At 38.2% G+C, this 27,823-nt stretch overlaps 1 protein-coding gene across 1 annotated transcript in view; it reads left to right on the top strand.

Moving 5' to 3' along the window:
• The window catches only part of RGS5 (regulator of G protein signaling 5), a 54,682-nt gene extending 28,075 nt beyond the window's left edge, over positions 1-26,607 (top strand). The window contains exons 2-5 of the mRNA XM_063105584.1: positions 3,441-3,551; positions 9,600-9,661; positions 17,714-17,880; positions 21,883-26,607. Coding sequence (XP_062961654.1) covers positions 3,441-3,551; positions 9,600-9,661; positions 17,714-17,880; positions 21,883-22,044 — 502 coding nt within the window. The 3' untranslated portion in view covers positions 22,045-26,607. The remainder of the gene's footprint in view (positions 1-3,440; positions 3,552-9,599; positions 9,662-17,713; positions 17,881-21,882) is intronic.
• The last annotated feature ends 1,216 nt before the right edge of the window (positions 26,608-27,823 follow it).

Genomic DNA, 27,823 nt, shown 5'->3' with positions numbered 1-27,823 from the left:
CATATCGAATTTGCTGCAGGCTAGGTACTAGAGAGAGGTCCCTCTATCATCCACCCCTCCATCAAAAAGGGGATGCTGAGTAAGGCAGCCTCACCTCATACAGCTTTCTGCTTTTCCTATCGCACTTCACATTCGTACAGTATATACTACTTTTAAACTCCTTAAAATGATATTTGCACACCCTTCTCTTTGCCCAGAGGGCCCATCCGTCCCTCTTTTGCCCACCTGGCTAATGGCTGCTCATTCTCCAGCTCCACCTTTGTCTCTCCTGAGAACCCCCTTGACCACCCTGGTGGACATTGGTAATTCCTCTGCCAGGGTTCTGCTACCTTCTGGACATTCTCTCCTTAAGCAGTTACTTGTGATTGTTTCTAAGTCTAAGACCTTAGTAGGCTAAAAGCACCTTGAAAGTATCATGTACTGCCTGACAAAGTAAACATGATCAATGAGTAAATTAATAAGGACTAAATGAATGAATTTGTGAATGATTATTTTGAAAACACCCAACTCCTTTGTTCTAATTACCCCTAATGTTCAACTATTACTTTTTCACCAGGAGATCATGCACAAATATCTTTCTGCCTTTTACAAAAGCAAATGGCTCAAATGGGGCAAAAGAATGAAAGGAAAAAGAAACAGATGTTGAGAGGGGGAAAAAAAATCAAAACAAAAACCTAAAGAACTGACCAAGCTAAAAGCAAAACATATGAAAGATGTTCATTAGATGATCTTTATCTAAATACTGGTTAGTGCAATATGGGGTCAAGGTTGTAAATGGAAACAGTTGCTGCATGCATTTCCCTTATGTACAGAAGTAGGGGCATGTGGGGCCAGGAGAAGTGTTACAAATGAAGTTCTTCACGGGCTGGGGGTGGACCTGTGTCTCTGACTGTAGTACTACACATTAGCCAGCAGAGGGTAGCCATAAACATCATGTGCATTTCTTCCCAGATAAAGTATTCTACTACTCAGCTATAAAAACGAATGAAATACTGCCATTTGCAACAACATGGATGGACCTTGAGAGAATTATATTAAGTGAAACAAGTCAGGCACAGAAAGAAAAATACCACATGTTCTCACTTATTGGTGGGAGCTAAAAATTAATATATAATTCTCTCTCTCACACACACACACACACACACACACACACACACACAAACGGGGGGGGCGGGGAGAAGATATAACAACCACAATTACTTGAAGTTGATACGACAAACAGAGGGGACATTGTTGGGGGGAAGGGGGGAGGGAGGAGGGAGGGAGGTTTTGGTGATGGGCAACAATAATCAGCCACAATGTATATCGACATAATAAAATTTTAAAAAAAAAAAAAAGTATAAAAGGAGCAAACCTTGTCTCCAGAGGTAGAATATGGAAGATGGAGGGTGCAGTAATTCCTTAGTAACTTGTGGGAAATATTTTGGATGTTTCAGTTTGGTGCTTGAATCTAGGGAACACGGGTTGAGTTTGGTTGGAAAAATGACTATACAGTTAGAACTCACTTTGAAGAAGTGGTATTACATGTCCTGTGCTGTGCTAAGTGACTCACACGCATTCGTGTATTTAATCATCACCAAAAATCTCAGGATGTGCTATTTTTCGGTCCTAAGTTTTAGGCACAAAAACTAAACTTTAGATAATTTAAGTAACTTGCCGAGCCTGGAATCAAAGCAAAACTTATTCTTACTCACTATGTTATATAAGCTCCCTCAGCAGAACTTTCCCCATTTTCTCCATAATGCTGTGCTCAACTGAGTTCGATCTGATGTGGTGTGGGAGGGACCCAAAGTGGCTTGTCAGTGAGAGGGTCCCAGGGAAAGAACTGAACCAGAAAGAAATGAAAAGGAAAAGAAACTGCAGAGGTGACTAATTCTAAATCATAGTTTCAAAATCATATTTACTATACTAAAAGAAATTATGATGTGATAATTAGATACAAGTATAATTCAAAAAGTTCATGGAAAGGTTCGAATTATATTTTAATTCTTCTTTTCCATGAACTTTTTGAAGTACCCTCATATGTAGGGAGTTTTTGTAAGTTTACTACAATAGGTTTCCTTATCTTTTTCTTCCTAATATGCATAATTACTGATTTTGTAGGCATTTTATTTACTTAAATTTCCTCATCACTGTCTCCCTATGAATAAATGGGGAAAGCATATTTATTATAGCAAAATTCTATCCTGCCACATTGTGAACCCTATCACAGTTCTTTAATACTTTGGTTATGATTAGTATTGACTGGCAGATAAATGTTAGCAGATTTGTGAGGGACAAAATCAAGATATTTTTAATTCATTTTGGCAAAAGTTTTGAATGTTTACTGTGTTGCCAAACATCGTGCTAGACAGAGGGTTTCAAAGATATTTAAGATTTGATTTCTACCATCAGAGTTCTCATATCCGACTTGGAAAATAGACATAAATCAATAACCCTAGCACAATATGATAAGCCCTATCTTAAATGCACATGTCATGTGCTAATGTGACAGGGAAAGAACAGCTTTTGGAGGCTCCCAATATGCAATAGCTTGTCCTATGGATTAATATTTAATATCCATGTAGTGCTTTTTGAGTTTGGTATCATGATAAAGAGATGGATAGCTTAAGAAGTTAGTTTTTAAACTGAGCTAAGAAGAGTTGCACCCTGTGATGAAAGAGTACCCACAGTTCTGACCTTATCTACTCATTCAGGTGTTGAAGATACAAAAGAGTAAGAAATGCTGCTATGGTCAATCCATTGGCATTAATACGCATCCATTGAGGGCTCCCTGCATGTAAGATACATCAATGGCCATTATGAAGCAATGGGCAAGGGACTGGAAGAGAAAACTTCACGGAGAAATAAACCACCAAGAAGGGATCATTTAATTTTATAGCTGGAAATGGCTCAAGAAAACATCTAGGCTAACTTTGTCATTTTATAAATGAGGAAACTACGCATGGCAGTAAAAATGATTATCTTTTCAAATGTCATACATCTAGTTAATAATGGCTGGGATGAGAGCCCTTGGAAGACTGGTAGACAACGCAGTGAGTAGTTCTCCCTGTGAACCCTAGGCTCAGATGGCTCAGGCTCAGGTCCCATCTGCACCACATACTGGCTGGATTATCTTAAGTAAGTTATTTAAACTCTTTGAAATTCAGTTTCCTCATGTATAAAATGGAAGTAATACTATAGTATCTGTCATCGACATTTAAAACAATAATTAAGATTAAAATGAGATAATTAACTAGAGACATAATAAGAGCTTGGCAAATGTTAATTATTAGAACTCACACATCCCGGTTTCCGCATTAGTACTCTTTCTGCCACAAGAATGAAATAAGTGAAATGGATTTTGTTCATTTTTATTTCTCTGACACAGAAAGAAATCTCTTTTTCAGATCTGTGTGCTCATGCCATGTTCTTGTTCCCCCTTACATCTTTTCGTTCAGGGCCAAGGAGATTAAGATCAAGTTGGGAATTCTTCTCCAGAAGCCAGACTCGGCTGTTGACCTTGTCATTCCATATAATGAGAAGCCGGAGAAACCAGCCAAGACCCAGAAGTGAGTCATGAACATGGATTCCACTCATTTTCCTCCAGAGGATGGCTATTGTTCAAGTGTGCGGTGCCATTCCCCATCTGTAGAACCACCCCCTTCAATTACTCACTGAAGATCCTAAAAGCCCTCAGAGAGCTGGTTTGTAAATGAGCGTTTCTTATTTTCTTTTTTTACTATCCCATGTCTGGAGCATAATATCATCAGAATACTTTAAAAGAGAAGATGGGGCCCTGATTTATCTTTGGGGAGACATACCATGCTTTACAAAATGGCACCAGCAGCCACCTCCTCAGTTATTTATCACACAGAAGTGCAGTCCAAATACCTGTATACCTGTTTGTTTACTACCTTGGGTCAGGTAACCATCCCTTGATGCTTCCCTGCTAAAGAAATATCCAAGGCTGCTTCCTCAGCAGGAAGATGCAAGTGAGAACGTTTCTCTCTGGAAGATACTAAGGACAAAACAGACAATTTAAGTCTAGTAGTTACTTCTCCAAAGTAGTGTCCCTTCAACGTCCAACAGAGGAGTAGAAGACTCACTTAAGGGAGAAATGAATACTTGACAGCTATTTCTATTTAATACACATCAAGTATTTTTCCCAATCCGTAAGTCAATATTCCTGATCGGGTTTCTGCAATCCTCCCTCACGCCTCCCCCACCCCCACCTCTCTATACACACGTCCTCCTGTCAGTTTAGGCATGGTGGGAAACTGTAATTCTAAAGAGTCAAGATGTTATGGCAGTGAGTCCCACTCTCACAATTTACATTTGTCCTGCACTAAATTAATTAACGCTACATTCCCATTGTTTATTATCCTTCCACTAACTACATAGACCATCACTGCCTAAACAGATGCATTCCATCTTCTCTTTAAAACAGAAATGCCCATAAAAATCAAGAAAGTGAGGGGAAAAAAAAAAAAGCAAATGTATCCAGACTCCTTCACTCTGCTACCCTAAAAGCTTTGAGGAGATCACAGAAGTGTGGTAAAAATACAGAAGTCCCTTTTAACCTCCATCTCTCTTTTTAAATTTAACATTTGTATAAATTGGCCAACCTGTCCTTCCCCAAATGACCTTCGACTTAATATAGCTGGATTTGTTGGGAGATAGAGAGATGGGTTATTCTTTTTAAAAATCTTTTCCCATTAGTCTAAGTAGATACTTTTATTCTTCTCTTTTTATTGCTTCAAAGTGATCCCAAACTTGAAGTGAGGCATAATTGAGTTCTCTACATATAAAAAGGGGAAGCCGATTCGATGTGAAGCAGCAGGCATCGAGCACGAGTGAGGAATAAGAGACACATTTTACAGAAGCAACAGATCAAAAAGTCTGTTTTGAAGTAAACAATGTGGTAATTATTGATCTGTTGGAATTAACTTTAAAAAATATAGTACTACATGTCCTGCTTTGATTCTCTGCTTTCATAACCCAATAGACACTTGAACTATGTGGCTTAACAGGGATTCAGAGAGAAGCAGTTTTGAAGGAAAACCTGCAGCTGACATTTATTGGATTATTTGCTTCTCTTGTCTTCCGTCCTCTTTCTTTTTACAGAAGTCTGAATTGTTTTGGAAAAATCCTTCATATCCTGTGTGAATACTTGTGTGTCTCCACTGCATTTTTAAGAGTGACCACTAAAAAAGTCTCCCACTCTCTTCCAAAACCAGGGACCTCATCTCACCTCTTCATGTTTGGCAAATTTTTGTGAATTTACTGGACAGGAAAAGATCGTGTTCTGCGTGAGCTCAATCGATTTTTCTTTGCATTTTTAAAATTTCCCTGTAATTTTTCTCCATGTTCTTCTCTCCGAGGAGAAAATAAACCTTCTCTTGACTGAAGGTATTTTTAAACCCTCTCATCTTCTTTCGGTGATTGACATCAGTAGATCCCTTTTTAAAAAGAACATTTTCTATTTTTTTACATTCTCATTGGAAAAAAAAAATTGGAGCATTGAGAAAAATAGAAAAAAGCTGCCCATATCCCTACTACCCAGAGCCATCTTCTGTTGCCATTCTAGTGGTCTTGATTTTTCTTTTTCCCTCTGGACCCTCTTCCACTGTGAACGAACAAGTACTGAAAAATACTCTCCCAGCTCTTCACCCCTTCTGTTCTGATAGCTTTCGCCTACTTTCTTTGGCTAACTCTAGAAATAGAAGTTGACACTCACTGTTTCCAGTATTTTCCTTATCTCCTTACTGGGTTGAAGCCTCACTACTGCTCTGCAGCTGTTGTCTCTAAGGCCTCGTCTTTGACTCAGCTGTAGAACTTGACTGCTCCTCAGCTGACCTCCTTTTTAAAACTCTCTTCCTCAATTTCTACTCCTATGTTCTCCCCCTGCCTTTCCTTTCCCTTTTCCACTTTTGCCCACCCTCTATATGTGAGCATTCCCTAAGGCTCTGCACCTAATTGCTAGGATTAAATTCCTGAAAATGACATAATTAGTCAACCACATAAGTTTACTTTGTGATAACTGTTGTCGTAGCTTATAATACAATCAGTTGCAAAATGTTAGGAGCTGATATAGATATACGTATAGTTTATTTTATATTCTAAATGTTCCTTTTTCTTCTTGCCTATGTCATCTATTTTTAACTACATTTTTGTTGTTGTGTTTACCATTTTATGGCTCTAAAATGACTTCCACACATAAACAGTACCTAGCCCATGCTAGTGGAGAACAGTTACAGAATGTTTTCATGCACATACTCCTGCCTGGTTCACTGCACAGCGAGCCTCACTGTAAGGATTAAAGATGTATGTACAGTTTTTAGTGCACGTATGAACACCAAAAAGTAACAGTTTTTTAAAATCTGTATCCCTATCCGTGATGCCCATGTCACTGTTGGCCATGGGGTGAGGGCTCAATGAATGTTCATGGACTTGAGCCTGGCCATGAGTCGCCTGCACCCAAGTGCAGAAAGAAAGAGCGGGGCAGGCACTTATAAGTCCAATACATGACTTGAATTTCATTTGCCTTGGCAAGAGCAAGAGCATGTGAGAACATTACCAGGAATGTTTAAATATGTGTCAGGCACTGTATAGATTAAAAACCAAACCAAACCAAACAATAACAACAACAAAAAACCCAACTGCTGGTACTGCGAGAGGTTTAAAACACTTTCTCATGGTTACAGCAAATTAGTGTCAGAGTTGCCAACAGCTATAGTGATGGCTCATGGGACTAGTCATTGAAATCTAAGTCTTGGGTGATTTCAGCTTTCGTCAACCAGGCTAACTCTGGGTAATATGAACCATCATTCATTTACTTGTTAATCTGACTCACATTCCTTGTAGGGTGGATTGATATAGTAGGAGATATGCCATAGGATAGGGAAGAGTGCAAACAGTTCTTTGTGCATGACGGGCTATACCTTATGGCAGTGAGTACATCTGTGCCATGTGAGAGATTCATCGAGTAAATGTGGTAAGAGTACAGTAAAGAGAGAGGGCGCTTCCAGCAAAGATAGTCAGTTCCCCAACCAGGTAGCATTTACACCAGGCATTCTAAAATACACAGTTAATCATCTCTATAAATGTTTATCTTGCCTTTCATTTGAATTGGCTTCCTCTCCCTCCCCCACACACCCACACACAGAGACTTCAAGTCCACCCTGTGTGGTGAGCTATTTGACCTTGCAAACCAGGATGCTTATTGGTTATTTACATCTGCATCTAACTTGCTTTCAGAGAAGTCAGACTTAATAAGGGCTGGCAAATTCTAAGAATCGGGACAGGATGAACCTCCGTTATCCCCTAGGCTGGTAATCAGAACACTGGGCTTCATGCTGTGGGGGATGTGTCCTGCTTGACCGTGCCCTTAAATCAATTTGGACTAATTTCACCCCAAGCGGGCTCTGCACATGTCCTTTTCAGGAATTTAATCTTGGCCGTGGTGTGTTGCTGATATTAACCATTAGTCTGGTCTCACAAGACCCCTTTGGACAAATAAGATCTGGTAACATGCTTAAGTTTGGTGCACCTTCTCGTGTTTCTTCTTCCTGTGCTCCTCTATACTAACCAGAAGAAAATGAGGTCAGGAGGCGATTTCATATTATGAGAATATTTATAAAATCATGAAATTCAGCAAGTGAAGCAGGTCTTGCCTTTGCTCTGAGTCAGTTTTTTTGTTCAGTAACTTAATGTCCTGCTGCTTCTGTCAACAATTAATAGGGACTTGATGTCTGTCTACAATGTGCAAAACATTGAACCTACTGTAGTGAAGAAATTGAGATTTGTAAGGACTTGCACCTATGCAGGTATGAAATAATATGTACATGGAAAGAGTTCTCAATAGGAGGCAATACAGAGGCGACAAAAGGAGTTACTGACCTCTAGAAAATAAGGTTTTTTTTCCTGGTTAAAAGTCAAACACACTTGTAACCCCCTCTTCAGGCCATTTCCCCTTCCTGTGCTCCATTATAGCAGCCAGAGGAAAAAGAGGAGTAGGAAGGCAGCTCACTTGTTAGAACTAAATTTTCGAGGAAGTAGTACGTTTTTAATCTTGTTTCTAGCCAGGAAAACAGATATCATCTTAGATTATTTCACAAGGTTTATTACCCTCATTTTCAGCAAGTTTAACTTTCAGAGAATGAACACATAAAACTTTATGAAAAATCATACAATTAGGACTCAAAATCTGTAAATGTTCTGCAATGAGGAATAGAGAAGTAAGGAACTTATTCACCATATGTTAGCCAAAAAACTTACTGCTGTCTTGGACTCCTTATTACATAAATAAAATAGGGGCTGAATCTGAGCCTGGGGCAGCAAAATGAAAAGGAGAATAAGCAGTTGTCTTATCACTGTCAGTGGCTAACCTGAATAATTAGAAGCCCCCAAATATTATTTTATAAAATACTAGAAGCAGGAATTTTCCTCGATTGTCTGGACATTTGGGAAATAACGTAAGAGCTACGGAAATTCCAGTTTAGGAAAAACACCTCCATTGACCTTAATATTCTGTCAGTCGGTTCTTATTTGACAATGAAGAAGTCACATGGTAATGCAGGAGTTCAAGCAGGGTGAGCCCGGGAGAGCACAGTCAGCCATCTCCCAGACCCAGACCCGACACATCCTGCTGGGAGAGAAAGATCTGCGGTTAAAATGAAATAGCTGCAGGGTTCCTGCATGTATGAATGTTAAAATAAAAACAGCCTAAGGGGAAATTATATGTTGACTATTACCTTCTCATTTTGAGTCAGCATCTCAAGCATTTGTATGCAACATTCTTATTCAGGATATATTAACCACTTTTCGTCTCAGAAACAGTAAATCTTAAAAAATAGTATCCTGTCCTATCTGAGTAGGAAAATGCACTTAGTTTTTTTGTTGTTGTTGTTGTTTGTTTTTTAATGCTGACTTGCTATGATCACCTTCCCAACGTGAGGCAGCATTACACATACATCTTCCACTAGTCTGAATGAGATGGCCTTGGAATGTAAATGTGGAACCAAATGCCCACTGCTGATTAAATCAAGCAGTAAGGCAGGGAACATGAGCACAATCCCTGTAACGGGACAAACAGATTTCATTCACTTATATATTTGGAAGAAAGACCACAGTTGGAACCACTGTCATGGGATATACAAGAATACCAAGACATAGCTTCATGACAAATAAACTCTACTTCTTTTTATTTATTTATTTTTTTTTTCTTTTTTCGTGACCGGCACTCAGCCAGTGAGTGCACTGGCCATTCCTATATAGGATCCGAACCCGCGGCCCCTGGGAGCGTTGCCGCGCTCCCAGCGCAGCACCCTCCCGAATGCGCCACAGGCTCGGCCCCAAATAAACTCTACTTCTAAAAAGGGACAGACCTAACCAAATTGTTCAAAGAGATGAAGATGTTCAATATAGATGTATGATAGCAAACCCAGCTCATTAAACCTGATCATCACAAGGAAAATAACTCAGACTTTCTTATCCTGATGATGAGTCATCGATGGTATCATTTTGATCTAAGAAAAATGGGGACAATTCACTGTTGGTGTATGTGGCTAACTTCCTACTTACACTGTCACCTTTTTTATTCCTTATTCTTGATTTAGACCCTCACTGGACGAGGCCCTGCAGTGGCGTGATTCCCTGGACAAGCTCCTGCAGAACAACTGTAAGTTCGCATTGTTTTTTATAAGGGCCAGGGTAGGGACAGAGACACAGAACACCTCTGTGTTTCTCAAGTCCTTCCCCAATTTTGACACTTCTTCAATTTTTCAAAGTGGTCTCAACAAGGAAAAAGTACCATGGGAACAAGGTTATCCAACTCACAAAAACAGCAAGGACCACGGGACTGTGGGAGAATACAAAAATAAGGTGACCGAAAGACTCATGGTGGCAGGGGTGTTTCCATCTGTCCTGCTTACTAATGTGAGTTAGAACAATTGGCTCAACCTATGTGCTTTGTAATATTCTCATCAGTAAAATAGAGAAACTTTCCCAGTCTAGCCTCATAATGGAGTGATACGAATTGGTTATAGCAGTGTAAGATCACTGGACAAGTCATGGGTAGTATGTCCTACTTCAAACTGCTATTAACCACCCTTGTGACCTGACGTGGGTTGTTATCTCCTCCAGCCTTGGTTTCCTCTTCTGGCAGCATGGCTCTTACATCTTCATTTAAGACATGACAAAGGTGCTGACCAGTGAAAAATTTGTTTCCAAACTAATGCCCAAATACCAATGAGTACCACTTGCCTTTCCCCCAATCCAAAGTCCTTACTCATTCCCAAAACTTACAGTATCAAGTTCAAATTTATAATGTTCATGATTCACCATAACTATATGGTTGGCCTGTAAAAAAATTGAACTGTTCTCTGTTCTATATTGGATTTCTACATGTAATCCTTTTGGCTAGAATACCTTGTATTCATATCTTTATCTGTTGAAATTCTCACTCTCCTACAAGAGCTAATCTAAATATTAACTGCTTAGTCTTCTTTGACCATCCCAAAGACTCTTGGTCTTCTTTTATCCATCCTCTCAATTCCAGAGTCATTTGTCTGCACGTCTTTTATGCCACTTAATACTTAAACTGCCTTGTATTCTATTCATAGTTGTCACCCTTCTATGATAGATTATAAACTCATTGAAATCTAGGGCTTAGTTTTTTCACCTGGATAATTTCACAACAGAAAGTGCAAATATGGGGAAAACAAATATTTGCTGAATAATTCACTCTAAAAGCATGATTCATTTTAAATATATAACCCATGTTTCTCCATCTTCACCACTAGAATGGACCATAAAACATTGTTAGATGCTTTGCAAAAATAAAGATTTAAAAAGTATCTCTCACAAGACCATCATGATTAATGGGCACAGAGGCACAGACTGGGTGACAAAGGATGTATGTTGAATTGTATGTGCACACTTTTTGCTTCTCTTGACCTGTGATAGAATCAATCTCTCTCTTGCTCTCTCTCTCTCTCTCTTTTTTTTTTTGGAGACAGAACACCAAAATTTTTAATTTGGTACTTTCTCAATCTCATTCATTTCTGATTCTCTTTTATTTCTTGGGCTCAACAGAGTACCCTGCCCTGACACATATAAGGTGTTCAACTAATATTTATTGAATGGATGAGTAAACGAATGAATGAATTTCTCCTCTTGGACCTAGAAATTCTATGAGGTCATCTAGTAGAAAAACATTTATCAGTTGACTTACTGTCTTACCCTAGTGGTTTTGGAGTACATAGCAGTTTGACACATGGCCTATTGATAAATTATAAATGCTAAGTACCCTGAGTACAGGTATCTATTGCTATTGTCAAGAAACCTGAAAGTTAGCAAAGCAACTTTCATGTTTTCAAAGCCCTTAAGAAGGCGGGTAAATATTTATGTGCTCATATACAATCCTGTTCAGTCACACTGATCCTCAGGGCCACTGGTTCATATATTGTAGGCTTCTAGAGGACAGAGAGTTTATTGGGATAAGAAAGCTAAGGGTGGGAGTTAAGCCAGAGGCAGTTAGTGTTAACACCTTAGCATTTGTTAAGGGACTGAGGATTTCCATCTTGCAACCAAATGATTACCATGGTGTGAGCTTGAGGCTTGAGATTCTCACAGTAATACTTTCTACTTCTCAGAGGGGAAAATACATATGCACCTGTGTATGTTTGTGATAATATACATTATTTCATTTTATTGTGTATAATATATATTTAAAAAGTATACATAGGTATGAATTTGTGTATGTAGTATGTGTGTTTATGTGTTCTTGTATGTGTGCATGTGTGTATAATTTTAAGTTCGACATAATTATGCTCTGAAGTAAATAATATTTTAAAGACTTGGGCTATTAATATTTCCAAAGCAATAGCTTAAAAACCATTTGATAACTATTCTAGTCAGTTTTTCCCTTAAAAGTGGCACCTATTCATTGAAACTAACTTGAGTAAAAAAAGAAGGTTTATGGTATGGGTATAGACATCTGACAGAAACGAAGGAGAAAGCCGTGCTCTGTGAGACAGGAAGCCATCAGTGAGTAGGGCAGTCTCTCCGTCTCTATTTCACTGTTCTTACTGTCTCTTTGTCTCTCTCTTCTTTATCTTTCATCTTCCCCTCTCTGTGCTTCTCTCTATGACTCTCCTTTCTCTGTGTCTCTCTTGTCACTCTGTCTGCTCTTTGCTTCTCTCTGTCTGGCTATCCTTAGAGAAAAACCAGCGGAATGATAAGCACGCACAAATCATTTTACCCCAACAACACTGACTTGAAGGAAGAACATTTGATCTATCCCCCAAAACATCAGCTGCTGTGCACCACAACTCTAAGCCAAACTTCGGCAACTCAGTTCTTATGAGATGCTCTTATTTGAATTTGCTAAGATTAACAGTCTATAACCAGAAGATATCTAACATTAGCTATAATTGATACAAAATGGGTAATGAAGAAAGGTTCATGTGAGAAATCTATGCATCTAAAGCTTAGCCATCCCTTCTTGCATATTTGATTTGATAAACTTTAACCACTTAATCTTGAGGAACGGCATCTTTGTTGAATTATGAGGGACATTCGGCATTCTCTCGTGCTAATGTAGGACATTGACTCTCACGGTTGGTATAGTCCCCAAGCATTTGTTAAATTCACATCTTAATTTTTCTTGTGTGGAAATAAAATGAATTAGTACCAACCTTCTAAAAAAAATAAGACAGTTAAGCTGCTACTTAATCTTTTCTAGCAAGGTTTCTCCTACCTTTCTTCATTTTTAAAATAGTTGTTAATCATCCAATGTATTTGACTCTGTTCTAAAAGTATATCAACTTCTTACATGTTTTACCTTCTTACATGTTGTGCCTTCAATTCTATAGGAGGCACCATCTGTTTTCATTTAGTAGGTCCATGGGGCACATAACCAGTGTGTCGTTCTTTACACACAAAATTAGATTGCACGTGGGAGTTTAAATAAGACAGTGACATTAAGTAATTCCTCCACATAACTGTTTTTAAGAGTAGAGAAAGAATGAAACACAGTTGAGTAGATGCAAAGTTTTTATGTGGATCCCCTTTCCTTGAGACATCCTAGATATGTGGCTCTTCCACGGGGAACAAAATAGCCTGGATCCAGCTCCACCTTCTTGTTTCTGTCTTTGCACTCTCCTTTTGGTGCTCTCTCTTTGGTTTCCACTTTTCTTTATTTTCTTTTCTGGCTCGTCTTCATCATCATCTTACTCACTGGCAACCACAATTTCCTTTAGAACAATAATTATAATAAAAAAAAAGCAGTGGCTAACATCTGTTATTCACCATGTACCAGGCACTTTTCATATAATAGTTCATTTAATGATCACAATAATTTTAAAACTTGGGTACAGTGACAATCTCTATTTTTCAAAAAAAGGAAACTGAGATACAAAGAGGTTAGGTATCTTGTCCATGAAATAAAACACTACAGCGATAGCAAAATCTTGAAAGTTTGTGTTCTTTGGTTCTGTGACTTGGAATGAAATGCTTCTGTTAGTGTGTCTTATTTAGTACAATGGTAGCCTCTATTACTTATTAGGTGCACAGATTTAGGCTAAGAGGTGGGATGGAAAAAGGGCAAAGGTAAGTGAAACAAACCTCAAACTCAAAGAATTAACAGCCTCATGGAAAAGACAGCTGTGTAAGCAAACAATTCCAGCAAAAAAATGGAAAATGGTCTCTTCTCTCATAATGATAAGAATCCTCAAGAACAAGTTGATGGTAGTGGGTAAAAACTACCCCACAGAGGCAACGTTTGAGTTGGGTTTTGAATGATGGCAAAGGTTAATTTTAAACTTGTTATAAATGGGATGTATTGAGTTACATAATGATAACTATGTACAGCAACAGGTAAGAACTTTATATAAATTATTTAATCCTCATCATAACCCTATCAAGTAAGTTCCATTATTTTCTCTATTTAACATATGAGACAACAGAGGCTCAGGGAGGTTAGGTAAATCCCCCAAGTTGTTGTGGTAATATAGCATGCCAGAGTTCACCCCCAGGCAATTGGGGCTCTAGAGCCCATGCTTGAAACCAATAAGCCATGGAATTCTATTTATCAACTATTAATGACATTTCACTTTTTTCTCCCAGTTGAAGAGATTTGCACTAATCTAGTTTTCAATATTTCTTTTTTTCCTTTTTACCAAACCAACTTGGATTTGTCTAATGCTCTTTTTATTTTCAAAGTGGTTTTATAGGTGGTTTTATTTTGTTCTTAGGTAGGGCTGCTATTTATGTGGATGTCAAAAGTAACACCACTCGGTAGGGCCAGTTCTGGGATTCTAACGTGGATCACAACCTAGAGTGTTCCACAAGACCAGATGATCAGGTGGGTTTCACCTGCTTCCTAGGTAGTGGATCCTGAAGAGGTATGTTGAGAGGTATTATGAGGATCTGCAAAACTCAGAAGAAATGAATGTGGTGAATTCTCAGGGTTGTATGCTGGGGGGTGTACTGGGGTGTGGAGTGGGCAGGGGAATGATGGAAGGCAATAAAGACGTGTGTGTTCCTTGCAGAGAAGAGACATCTGTCCTGGAGTTTTTGATTCTGACCTGTGAGGACTTCCTCAGGAGTAATGGGAATTTAACAGAGAAAGTCTTTGAGGAATGTACCAATTGAAAGCCAGAGACTAAGGTGGAGAAAGTGCCTCAGGAGTGGCTTTGGAGGGTTCCTGTAAGGAACCCTTCAGAGAATGCTCAAAAGCCAGATGAGAGAAAGAATAACTTTAAACATCTCCTAGACCAATACAGTATAAAGCCATTTTACAAATGTTGGTTTAAAGTGTGTACACTGACGAAAAGCCTTGAAATAACATTGTGGGATTCAAAGAGAGTGATGAGACCAGTACCCAGGAAATGGAGCCACTGCACTGGAAAGTTATTTTGCAAGCTCGTTCTTAGATAGTAGTAAATGTTAACATTGCTATGGAATCTGGCATATGTCATCAGGTCATAGATAATGTTTGGAAGGACTTGGATTTTATCTCCACATTTTACAAAGACACAGAATGGGTGATTCAGAGTGCCTGATTGGCTGTGGGGATACTGGACTAATGAGAATACATTTATCGCACGATTTTGTGGAGTTATTTTTTCCTCCACAATCTTAGACATGATTGGGAGCTCATAAGACTTTATCTCCTGGCAGCTGAAAAGTGCCTGAGCATTTTTCTATTTTGACAAAGACTATCTGACATCTTTTGATTAAGAAACAATGAAAACTTTAACCATGACAAAGGAAGAACTAGTCCTATTTCTTCTTTTAGTGTAATGTTGACTCCTGTGTCATAAATTATGACGAATTGTGCTGGAGTTATAGTAGGAAATACATATAGGGAGAGAGAGAAACTACACCTGATTTTATCCAGGTCCAAGTTATCAAATGGTTTTAAAGTAATTCCTCTAGTAAGGTTTCTAGAGAAAATTGTCTGTGATACTTACCACTGTTCCCAGATATATTTCCAGGTGTTGATCAATAAAAAATGTTTTTAGGGTAAGTACAGGGAGAGGAAATTAAATTGCAAAGTGTCTTGTGTGGATCCTGAAATCGATGGTGACCCTAATCCAAATTAATTATCACTCTAGTCGTTCTCTTTTTAGAATTGAATTTGGTTGCAGGGGACTGTGAAAGGCATAAAGACAATAAAAACATATAATAATTGAAAAAAGGATGAATATGTATCTTTGTTTAAATTGTCACATACATTTTGTGCTTGTTGCATGAAATTAGTGTTTTAGGCAATGACTAATGAATGAAATTTAGAGTCTATAAAAAGGAGTAGGGAGAAATATTCAGGGAAAGGGAAATAGATTGAAACTAGGTCAAAGGAAATGAATTTAGAGCATGAACGTGTTCCCTGAGCAGAACTAATGGATTGCAGAAATGTCACCTGGAGGGGACAAGTTAGAGGAAAACCAGATCCTCAAATACTGCCTTCTGCCCTGGTAGACAAAGTGACATGCCAGCGTGTTACTGAGGGTAGGCCTGTGATTTTGACACAGCCTGTGGAAAATTAGAGGTTTTCTCTCTCCTCCCTTTAGAAATCTTTATGTTTCTTAGATAATAGAGTATGGATTCTCTTCCTACAGATAGACATGTGTTAGAATTTTGGTTTAAAAAGTTATATGTGTATAAATGTGTATATATGTATTCAGCCTTATATATAATATATATATATATATTCAGCATTAAAGAGAAGGAAAATATTGGAGATTTAGATTTTTCCTTTATTTATCTCTAATGTCTTCTTAAATCCTCACAGTGCCTCTACTCACTTTGGAGTTTAGTGCTGGAAGGGTAGAAAAAACAAGAAAGAAAAGGATCAGGCCCAAGAATCCTCATATATATGTATAGAGATATATATATATATACACGCACACATACACATACGTGCATTATGTACATATATATTTATACTTTTAAATTATAAACTGAAGTTTATTCTACATGAGCAGTAGTGCAATGAAAACAAAATAGCAACAGTTATAATAGCATTAAATGTATTGTATTTTAGAAACGGAAGTCTAATTGATGGATGTAGAATTCCTCTGTATGTGGTAACTTTATCTGGCCCCTTCCCACTCACCTTTCAGGTCTCAAATTGAAGGTTCCTTCCTGCCCCTCCCCAAGCCTAAAATGAAGTTAGGACCCTCCTAACTTCACTGTCTTCACTTACTAACTTCACTTACTCTGTCACTGTCTTTCATGTAGTTTCCCCTCTATTGTGTAAATGTTTTTTGTATTTCTTTATTTTTTTTTTCTATTTCCCCCAGAATCTATAAGTTCCATCAGGGCAGGAGCCATGTCTGTTTTACTTATCACAGTGACTTATCATAGTGTCTGGAACATAAGAGTTGCTCAAAAATCATGTGTAGAAAGAAAGAAAAAAAAAAGGATTGTAAGTAGTTTACACATGATACTCAACATTAATATTACTTATATTGACAAACCAAGTTTTAAATTCATTCTTTCCTTTTTGATAGCAGAGTTTCCAGACTGGCATCAGTGTTAATAGTGTTCCTTGGTGCCATAGGCAGGTAAACACTCATCATGGAAACATACACTGTGTTCAATTGTTTTAGAAGACAGTGTGGTAAATCCCTCTGTCTGGTCCCAGAGTTCCTTATGACTGTCCGTGATGAGCAGGGCTGAAGCTCCGTGTTCTCTGCTATCTCCCTACGTCTCTGTCCTATACCTCCTCCATCTAAATGAAAGGATAAGGGAAGGTGGACATGAATGAACTAAAACTTGGTGCTTAGGATAGCATAGCTTTCCCATGCTTGTGCCGATATGACATTTGTGCTGGCCTTGTATTTTTCTCTGAGTCCAAGTGCAGTAGAAAGCAGGCAGCCATTATTGGACAGTTTTTATTCCAAGAATCTGAATCATACATCTCTTAAGAAGTAGTGTAAGAGAATGGATAAATGCATGGACTCTTGAGTCAGACTGCCTGGGTTTGCCACTTACCAGATGGTTATCTGTGGGCAAGTCACTTGACCTCTCTGACTTCATTTATAAAATGGGATATTAATAGCACCTGCCTCTTAGGTTTGTAATGAGAATTAAATGTTAACATTTATAAGGTTCTTAAGTAAATGACAGAAACATACAGTGAGTAAGTCTCGGCTATACAGCAGGGTAGAGTGTTTATTAAATTAATTAATAAATTTCCCCAACTGACTTTTTTCCTTGCTAGATGGACTTGCAATTTTCAAAAGTTTCCTGAAGTCTGAATTCAGTGAGGAAAACCTTGAGTTCTGGATTGCCTGTGAGGATTACAAAAAGATCAAGTCCACTGCCAAGATGGCTGAGAAGGCAAAGCAAATTTATGAAGAATTTATTCAAACAGAGGCTCCTAAAGAGGTTGGTCCTGGTGGGTAGGTGGGTGAGTGTGGTCAGTTAAGGGTCAGCTCAACAAGCTCCCAGGAAGCAGGCCTAAAGCTTGGAGCCGATGGCTACTCCTATTTGTGAGAAGGCCGCCTCATTAAGCAAATACTGAGTACAAAGGCAGAGCACTATAGTCAAGCAGATGTGAGCTTGAATCCTGTTTAGACCACTTTTTAGCTATATGGGTCTCACTTCAGTAAGAGAATGATACCAAGGTGTGATCCTGGTGAATTGATGAGTATCTCTGAACCTAGTTTTTTTCTTTGTAAAAATGAGAATAATGGAGAGACTATTTTGCAGAGTTGTTATGAGGATTAAATTAAACAGTGGATGTAAAAATGTATATCTCAGTGTCTGAACTAATTGATGCATAATGAGTATTCCTACCACATGTGTTCTTTTTTCCTCTTTCCTTTCCCTTCCCTTTCCTTTTCTGTCCTTCAAACTCTGATTTTTCCCTCTCTAATCTCCTTTGTTGTTTATCCCCCCCTCCCATCCCCACTCCCAGGCCTTTGCCATTTATACTTTAGTTGGGACAACAGGATTTTCTACTCATGAAAATCAAAATATTACAAGATAACAGTACTAGAGAGGATGAAAGTCAAGATGCCATTACTTGACTACTAAAGACCAGATATGTGTTGATTTCAAAGAAGATTTGGGGAAGTTTATTTGCTCTTTTCTCTGCTATTTATGAAACCGCATTGAAAAGCTTGTTGTGCAATTCAGAATGGCTGCAGCAAAACCTGCCCATTTGTGTTTTGGTCAGGTCACTCTAATTCCACATTGTTCCCCTTAATCCAGTCTGGACATTTCATCAAGGGAAGTCAAGTACAGAGGTATTTGTATCTGAGCAAGCCCTGTGGGTAGGCAGTAATCAACTTAAGATGATTTGAGAGGGGAAAACTCCTGGCATCCTTTTTCTCCCACCAATGCTCTAGCCTCTGAAGTTCCACCATTAGATACTTAATCCTTTGGTGATAAATTCTCCCTCACTGGCCCTTTTTAAAGGGCAAATATGTTTAAGTGGATAGACAAACTATACACCTTTATACCAACAGATATGCTCTCTCCATGAAACAGAGGTGGAAGTTAGGAATACGAGAGTGTAGAGTACCATGGGTCACAGTCAAGAAAATGAAAAGGACTTAGAAGGGAACTAGATTTAGTCTTGCTGTGGACATTAAATTTGTAATTGTCTTGAGCTCTCCCCTTCTACTCCTCAACCTCCCGCCCCAAGCACGTATGTCAGCTCTCTCCTACTTCTGATGGATGCCATCTGTGTTGGGCCATCTCGTCTTCTGTCAGCATGGAATCTCTCAGTCTATGCTAACAAGGAGATTAATTTAGTGTTAAATTGGACACACATTTCCCCATTTCAAGTGGATTTCCAATTTTCAATCTGCCTTTCTATCAACTTCGCTTCTGTCCACAGAATTCTAGGATTTGTTGAAATATCCGCAAATGGTAGAGACCCATCCAGACTATTGTTAGTTGCTCTGAACTGTAAAACAACATTGCTCTCAAGGTTCTTTATTAATACATTGTTGGTTATCATAAAAATATGGGACAACAAAAACAATTTCAAAATAAATAAAACCCTGGCTACCTGAATTACTAGAACAAATAAGTGGTGGGGGCCAATCACAAGGCTCTGATTCACATGGCTGTGACTTCCATCTGAATGATCTATGCTTGGGTAAGGGAACAAATACAGGCAACGCAGGATAGCATAGAATAATGAGCCTGAGCTGAGCATCAGAGGAAGTGAATCCTGCTCCTAGAACATACAAAGCCTTCAGTAAATATTTGTGAGATGAATGAATGCAAGTATCCAATTCCAGGCCTTCTTAATTGTGTGGCCTTAGGAAATCTCTCACTAAAGCTCTCTAATCCTCAGTTCTCTTAACTTTAAACATCTTACATATATATATGTATGTGCACCTGGAGTATGTTTAATAAGTTGTAACCATTGTTACTTAAAAAAATTCAAATCTTATATTTTGACCTAAATATTTACTATTTCATTCTGATGAGATTGAACCATGAAACAAATTCACCCAGGCGAATAGTCATCTTTCTTTTTCTGAATATTCATCTCAGCTCTTTAATACCAAGAACTGACTGAGATACACTGGTAAGGATTGGAACTAAGATTTAAAAAAGAGAAATGGCCATATGCTGTTTGGTAAGTAGATAATTTGTACATTGCAAATTAACCATATTTAAAATTAATAAAATAATATTTTCCTGGCTCAGGAAACAGGTGAACATGTATCACAATGACTCATTAGTGGAGGCCTATGCACATAAAAATAGTAAGAAAAATATCTGCTATTTGCTAGTGGATACTATGTGTTAGAGGGTTTTAAATGCATTATTTCTTTAAAAAAATAAGATTAGAAGATACCTTTATACTTTTTAGAAATTTAACGTTTTGGAGTAAGGCTGCCTTCCTGGCTCAGTGCGGATTTAATATGAGAAAAGGAAGAAGAATGCTTTAGTGTGGAGGGAAGAATAACAGACTGAGAATAGAGAAACCTACATTACAGCCTCCCCTCTGTCCCACAGAGGTGTTTATCGGCATGGAACTTGATCTCGTTGGGCCTCAGAGTCTTCACATGTAAAAGCTGGTGCTTGACCATATCGCCTCTGAGGCTGCTCCCAGTTCTGACAGTTTTGTCTTCCACCATGCCTGCAGAAAGCACACGGCCCCTTTCACCTATGGAAAATCTTACTGTAGCCTCAGCTCACTTTGTCCTGTACTTTCAAGCACAGCTTAGTCCTGCTGTCTGGTCTGGCTCATATTCCCCAATGATGCCTTTGTCTCTAACTCTAACTGACCCCAAATAGCTCTGTTCAGTATCAAAGACTTGTCTCAGCCCAGGGGAGACCCCAAACATTTTCCAATGTTCTAATCCAGAACCATTGGCTGCTTCAGATTCTATTTCTTTCTCTTTTACACTCAGACCCCTCAAGAGTCATTACAGCAGAGTATGAAGTATATATATTCCTTTCAAATCATATTCAGGCAATCTTGTAAGGCTGTACCCTATACAATTCCAGGGGAACCATTCACATAGACACTAATAAGAACGATGTCCGGGAGCTATGCAATGTAGCTCAGCCCTGCACTCAGGACACAGAAGCCACATTGCCTTCCAGTGCTATAATTTACCACTTAAAAGCTCAGGCTTTAGAGCCACATTGCTGGGCTTCTCAATCTTCTCTCTTATGACCTTGGGCAAACCACATCACATTTCTGTGCCTCTGTTTTCTGAACTGTCAAATGTAGATGATAGTGTATGCCTCATAGAGTTATAAGATGAAATGAGTTCATACATGTAAAGTTCTGAACACAGCACCTGGCACAAACTAAGCACTCAATAAATATTAGTGGATATTAGCTGCTGTATTTATAACTCTGTCAGAACTACTGTTTTCTGGTTTGTTTTAGTAAACACCAAGTTTCCTTGCTCTTCTGGAGCCATGCAAAAGGTCCTTGATCCTTGGTCAGAGTTTCTTTCTCCCTCTCCACACCCTCCACTGGTCATGAAACCAAAAGCTGTCTTAGAAAGATTGCAGAATTAGGCGTCAGGACACCTGAATTCAAGTTCTGATTCTGTGGATTCAAATACACTTATCAGCTCTACGATCTGGAGGAAGCCACTTAACCTTCTGGTTAAGAATCATGCTTAGAGCTATTGTCAGGATTAACTAAGACATGTATGTGTTAGCTGCTAGTGGAGGGTCTGACACCCAGTGAGTGTCTACCTGATTGGTTCTTAACCTAAGTCATCCATTTATGACAGCATCAATTGTCTTACCTCATTGCATATAAAATAGAATAATATTTCCACATTTTATGACTTTCCTCTCTTCTCTTTTTTTATTGGTGAGAAATTCCACCTCTCTCCCCACCCCTCATCAAATCCTGCAACCTGGGCTGACTCAGTGACCCTGTTTCCTGGCCCACAGGTGAATATTGACCACTTCACTAAGGACATCACAGTGAAGAACCTGGTGGAACCTTCCCTGAGCAGCTTTGACGTGGCCCAGAAGAGAATCCACGCCCTGATGGAAAAGGATTCGCTGCCTCGCTTTGTGCGCTCTGAGTTTTATCAGGAGTTAATCAAGTAGTAATTTAGTCATGCTGTGAAATCATTCTGAGTTATTTCCTCCATAATATCACTGCATTTTCCAGTAACCTACATATTTTCCCATAGCAGCTGTGCACAAAGAATTTGCTCAAAAGAAAAAAATCCCAGGAAGGCTTGCTTACTCTTTTTGCCCACATTGCTTTGGATGCTTATCTGTTGTCCAAATACCTTCCTTTCCCAGTTTCTTCTTCCTGCTACATTCATAATTAAGCTCTACTCAGTTTGTTGTCAGAACCAACCAGAATCACAGAAAAATTCTTCCTTAGGCAAAGAAATAAAAGACAAGACTATGATATCATTGAATGTGGATTTAGGTAATAGATCACCTAAATTGGTCTGAAAATAAATATAGATATAGAAAGACCAATTTCAAGGGAGCTTATTGTTTTAATTCTAATCCAGGGAGATCACCCTCTATTTTTGAACTTGTTTAGTAAAAGATGGTAAGGTTTTTATGAGGCAGCCACTACTTAATTTTTTAAGCAAATACATTATTTCAAATATTGATCTTTCTCTTAGAGCATCTTCATGTTAGCTGGATATTATAGAGATACAAGCATGAATACATTGTATTTGTACTAAATCAATCTGAATAAAATTCACGTGAATTCTGTCCTTATACCTTTTAGCAACCCCAATCTTCCCTCACTGTTTTGCTTCCTGCAGTGATAGGCCACAGTATTTTTAGTAGGTTTAAACTTTTAATTCTATATTCCATTATTATAAGTATTGCTAGATATTTTTCCTATCGTTAGTAGACTTGATTAAGTAATTATTTACATAATTTAGTAATAAATAGAATCAAACTAAACCATGTATGAGGGAGATCAAGAGAGGATATTGAGTTAATTCCAAAGAAGGAAGGTGGTTTTCAAAGGATTAATAAAATGCTGAAACGTTTAAGTAGAAGACTACATTGTTTAGTATTGTATTTCCTTCCTTTGTTTCTCTTTTTCATTTACACAGTCCGAGTTTCCCATGTGTGTAGCTCATTTATTCAGTTATTTTCATTTATTCAGTTATTTTCTAAGAATATTGAAACTGAAGCAACTATGTTTTTCTATTCTTTGGGTAAACACTGACCATGTTTGTTGGATTTTCCCTGTTTTTTTGATTTCAAAGAATAATATGTGCTTCCTGAATGCTTGCCATTTTGCCTTCTAAAGTGGGTTGGAGTGACTAGATATACTGCCGACAATTGCTAGTGGATTCATTCATATTTGTCTGCATTGCCCACTTTGAGCAAACTCCTTCATCAAGCAGTCCACAGCTTGGCCAGATCAACATTGCAGACACGAGGTTCTCATCGTACGCATTTGTGTAGAGCTGGCAAGAAACGCAGATGAAAATTTCTAGGGTGCACTTCCAGCACCATCTTCCTCACCATCTGTCTGTTGTGCCCCCAAATCAGTAGAAAAAGTACCAGCCTTTACTTTCTAATACAGCTAGAAATGTTAAAAAACCCAAGAATATAGGTGAGGTTTTTTTTTTTTTTTGAATGCCAAAACATTTTAAGAAAAAAAATTTAATTTAATTAAAAATTCAAATATTTTATTGGCATTATTTGAAATATCCATGTTTGAAAATGCCCAGAGAATTAGCTAGATGTTACAGACCTCACCCAGATGGTTGATGTTATGAAAACTCTAACTGACTGTATCCACAAATGATCTGCACACCCTGTGAAAGTGGGTAGACTTGTCAGTAAATCATAAGGACCCTCACCTTTTCATAAGCTGAACCCAGGAGACAGGCGCAGGAAGGGACACCAGGAGGACAGTGCTATGAAGGCTATGAAAACAATGAAAGAAGGAATACCCTTCTTTATATCTACATATAATTAAATGGGACATTATACCTACATATCTATATTTATCTATGTTCATATGTATCTATATATGAGGGTATTTCAAAAAGTTCATAGAAAGATTCGTATTATCTTTTAATTCCATTTTCCATGAGCTTTTTATTTGAATGTCTTTGACAGTTTTCTGAAACTTAGAAAAGAGAAAGAGAGAAAAAAAAAAAAAGAAAGAAAAGAAAAAGGAAAACCTGTGTTACTAGTAGTTTCCATAGTAGCACAAAGAAAATATATTCTTTTAATTCTGGGAAGTTAGAAAAAGCGGGATGATCTTACCAGGGGACAAAAATGTGTAACATCTATTTATCACTTCCTTCCTCTCCTCCCCGCGTCTCCACCTTCCCTAGAGTAAATTGCCTGGGAAAATACTTAGCTTCATGCAAGAGCCCTGTGGTTCTTGCGTTTTCCTTCCTTGTGAAAATGTAGCTACAGTCATAAGTGGATTTGGGATGTAGAAAGGTGGTGGAACCAAACTGTGGTCAATGGAAATAGGAGTATATGTTTCTCTTCTGGAGACAAACCTAAGATTAGCCCAGATAATGGCCCATAACCTAAGTTTTTCTGCCTGGGTTTGACATAGTTTGGCATTGGGATCAGATTAAGACATAAATTAGACCAGGAAAAAGAGACAGATTATCAACTCTAGAGTAAGTTAGAAGGCTATGCTTATGTTCATTTGCTAAAGCAGTGCTTGTTCCTGTGAACGACCCTCCCCCTGCACACACAGACACACACACACACCCACACACACACACACACACAGACACACACACACACACCCATTCTTTCTCCCAGATAGATTCGTTCTGAAATGTAGATCTAACTATGCCATTTTAATAACTTGATTTCAAATAAATAGAGTCAAATGTATGGAAACATTTTGTGCCCCACTTCTCACACCCTGTGTACTCCAATTTTCTACCATATAAATTATACTTTAAGTAGAATTCAGTTTTTAATGCATAAAGAGAAGAACTTGGTAAAATAAATTGTTTTTATTTTCATCTTTTACAAAGCCATGGCTTCTACCTGGTTGTTGTGTTCTCTGCACACAGTCCATTTCAATGGGATGGAGCTATTAATTATGTCTCAAAGAGTAGTAGGTGTCCAGAAGGTTCAGTAAAAACCTGCCCATTAGCTAATCACTTGATGAGCATTCCTTCTAGAGCTTTGCTGAGCTATCTCATCACAAATTTGATAATTTGATAATCATTTAAAAGTCTAGTTATATTTGGGGGAAATGATCTTTACTCCTGACACTGTTCCCTTTAGCAGGCCATTTTCTTTGTTTCTTGGGAATTTAGCAAGTTTGGGAGAGAATGAGTCAAGAGAAGAAAAAGAAAAAAAGGAGAGAAGGAAAGTGGTAAAAATGTGCCCAGACCTATGAAATTAATCCATTTGCTAGGAAACATTTAGGAGCAGTTTAGCTTGACTGAAAAATCAAACTGCTTCTTGCTGTCACCTTTCAGATTTGCAGGAAGGCATTTCTTGACTCACAGTGCAGCTAGAAGAGAAAATGCATTTTAACATCCCACAGAGCCTTCATTACAGAAAAGAACAAATATGGAGGATATCCTTCCACCTCCCATTTGGCTTGCACGTGCCAGAAAGCAGAGAGTGGAGAACTCAGTTTCCAACATCCCAGCATCCAAACCCAAGGACTAGACAACTCTATGCAGGTTTTGGACATAAGGTCTCAGTGCATCTCAGTGCATATCCTGACTGAATTGTCATTAGACCTCTCTAGTCTCTTCCTTGTATTAGAAAGTATGTATTTAACACTTGCTTAGTACAAGGCTTTTTAGTTAACAGTTTAGCAGCTGCTCTTCATGTTACCATCACTTTTCATCAAATAGGTCCAGAGCAGTGGATATCCAAAGAAATCCTTTCCCCAGCAGCATTTAACCATCATGGAACTGAAAAGGTCAATTCTTCCAACTGAAGAGACATTCATGGCTTTGAATGGAAATTTGTAGCAGAGAATGACAGACAAAAAAAAAAAAATATATATATATATATATATATATATATATATCCTCGTACCATTGTCCCTTACCTCATAGTTTAATAATAACCTTATTATTTTCCTAGAAGCTGCAAACCAACTGCTTAACATTCATATCCAGTTTAATAAGCCTCTTCCAAGTTGCTCGTTCTCTCACCTGAGATTTTCCTTCCCACCCATATAGCTTCCTTCCTCTTCTTTCCCTGCAAGAGGAAGTAGTTGGGTCTGTCCACAATTAGGTAATAATGAATACATTAAAAGCATTTGACTGCCTATACAGGAAAGTATACAGGCTAAGGCATAGGCAAAACAAAGGGAAATGCTGAGAAATTTGCCACTGAAGATGAGTAGTCTGGATAATTTTTGCCAGACGTCCTTTTTATATCATTTAGTATCAAGATTTGAGAGAACAGAATTTTTTAAAATGCTGCAACTTACAATTCATCTTCAGGAGACACAGCCAGGAGAATGGAGTAGAAATGAAAGGTTTATAAATCTACTTGTCAGCATTTATCCCATATATTTTTAATTCAGAAACAATTGTGTTTATCTTCTGCTTTTTGTATCCAATATGTTATGTACTGTGTGACTCATGCTTCTTGATAAATAAAGCACCAAATGTATATCTGTAACCACGACCACATATATCATGATTAAATATATATCTATATAACAGCTTCATATGAGTTTTTCTTGACTCCCAGGCATTTTTTTATATTAAACATTCTTAAGATAGGCTTGTTTCTTTACCATGATTCTTATACCAGGTGAGCCCTTGATCAATTGAGAGTATTCTTATTAATAAAGGTCAATTATAATAGAGCCTGACATACAAAATTCAGGGAGATACAAAGTGCTCCAATTTCATACACTCTGGTGACTATTTTCTCGTGGATTCAAGGTGACAATATCTTATTGACCCAGCCATCATCACTGTTAGGAACTGGCTGAGCACATTATTATGATTCGGATCGTGCAATATTCAGTGAATACAAGGGTACTTCAAAAAGTTCATGGAAAAGGCAATATGAATCCTTCCATGAACTTTTTGAAGCACGTCTTGTACAGTAATTCCTTTCTCTTTCTACAGTGGTGACAGATCTGAATTCCAGATGCCTCTGAAAGCAGCTCAATTCTATGAACTTAGATTTGGTCCTCAGCTAGACTGGAGAAAAGGGGAGGGAAAGAAAGCCTGTTTGCAGAAAGAAGCATAAATAGGAGCAGATTTATAGGGAGAAGCAATGATAAGAATCCATGTGGAGAGAGAGAGACAGGAGAGTATCTGTCTTGGTCTCTGACAAGCTCCTTATTTCTCATTCCAGTCCCCATGAGGCTTAGGTATATTTAATATAGATATGATGCCCTGAATCATTTTGATACCACTTATTCTCCTCTTTATTTTAATTATCTTGGATGAGTTTCTGAGAGTTTTCACTGAGAAGTATTGTTGGAGCAAAGAATACCGACATTTCTCTGTCTTCTCCCAGAGAAGAAGTGACATTTTCAAGGTCGCTATGCAAATCAGTGGCAGAACAGAGCTTAAAGATCAGACTGATTAATTACCTTCCAGACTGGTCCACCAGTGATCCCTTAAGACATTCGGGCTATTGGCTCCAACTTGAGCAAAACAAGCAAAATGAACCACTCTCTAAGTGGGTACCGGTTCTATCATCTGTCAAAGGCAGGTAAACCAAGCTTTCCAAGCCATGAGATCTCCAAAGCACATTTTGCTAGTTTTACATTTTCTAAATCACCAGTATCTTGAAAATTATTTTGCCATAAACTACTTTCCAAATATGTTAACTTTTCAAATGGCTTCTCAATGCCCCAGGGCATTCTGCATTTGAATCAGCCTCATCTGGCAAGTTCCTGGTCCACTTTCCATGCTTTTTT

This window comes from Cynocephalus volans, chromosome 8, assembly GCF_027409185.1.
Source record: "Cynocephalus volans isolate mCynVol1 chromosome 8, mCynVol1.pri, whole genome shotgun sequence".
Classification (NCBI taxonomy): domain Eukaryota; kingdom Metazoa; phylum Chordata; class Mammalia; order Dermoptera; family Cynocephalidae; genus Cynocephalus; species Cynocephalus volans.
The sequence above is the reverse complement of the archived record's forward strand: the minus strand, read 5'-3'. Positions and strand labels throughout refer to the sequence as shown.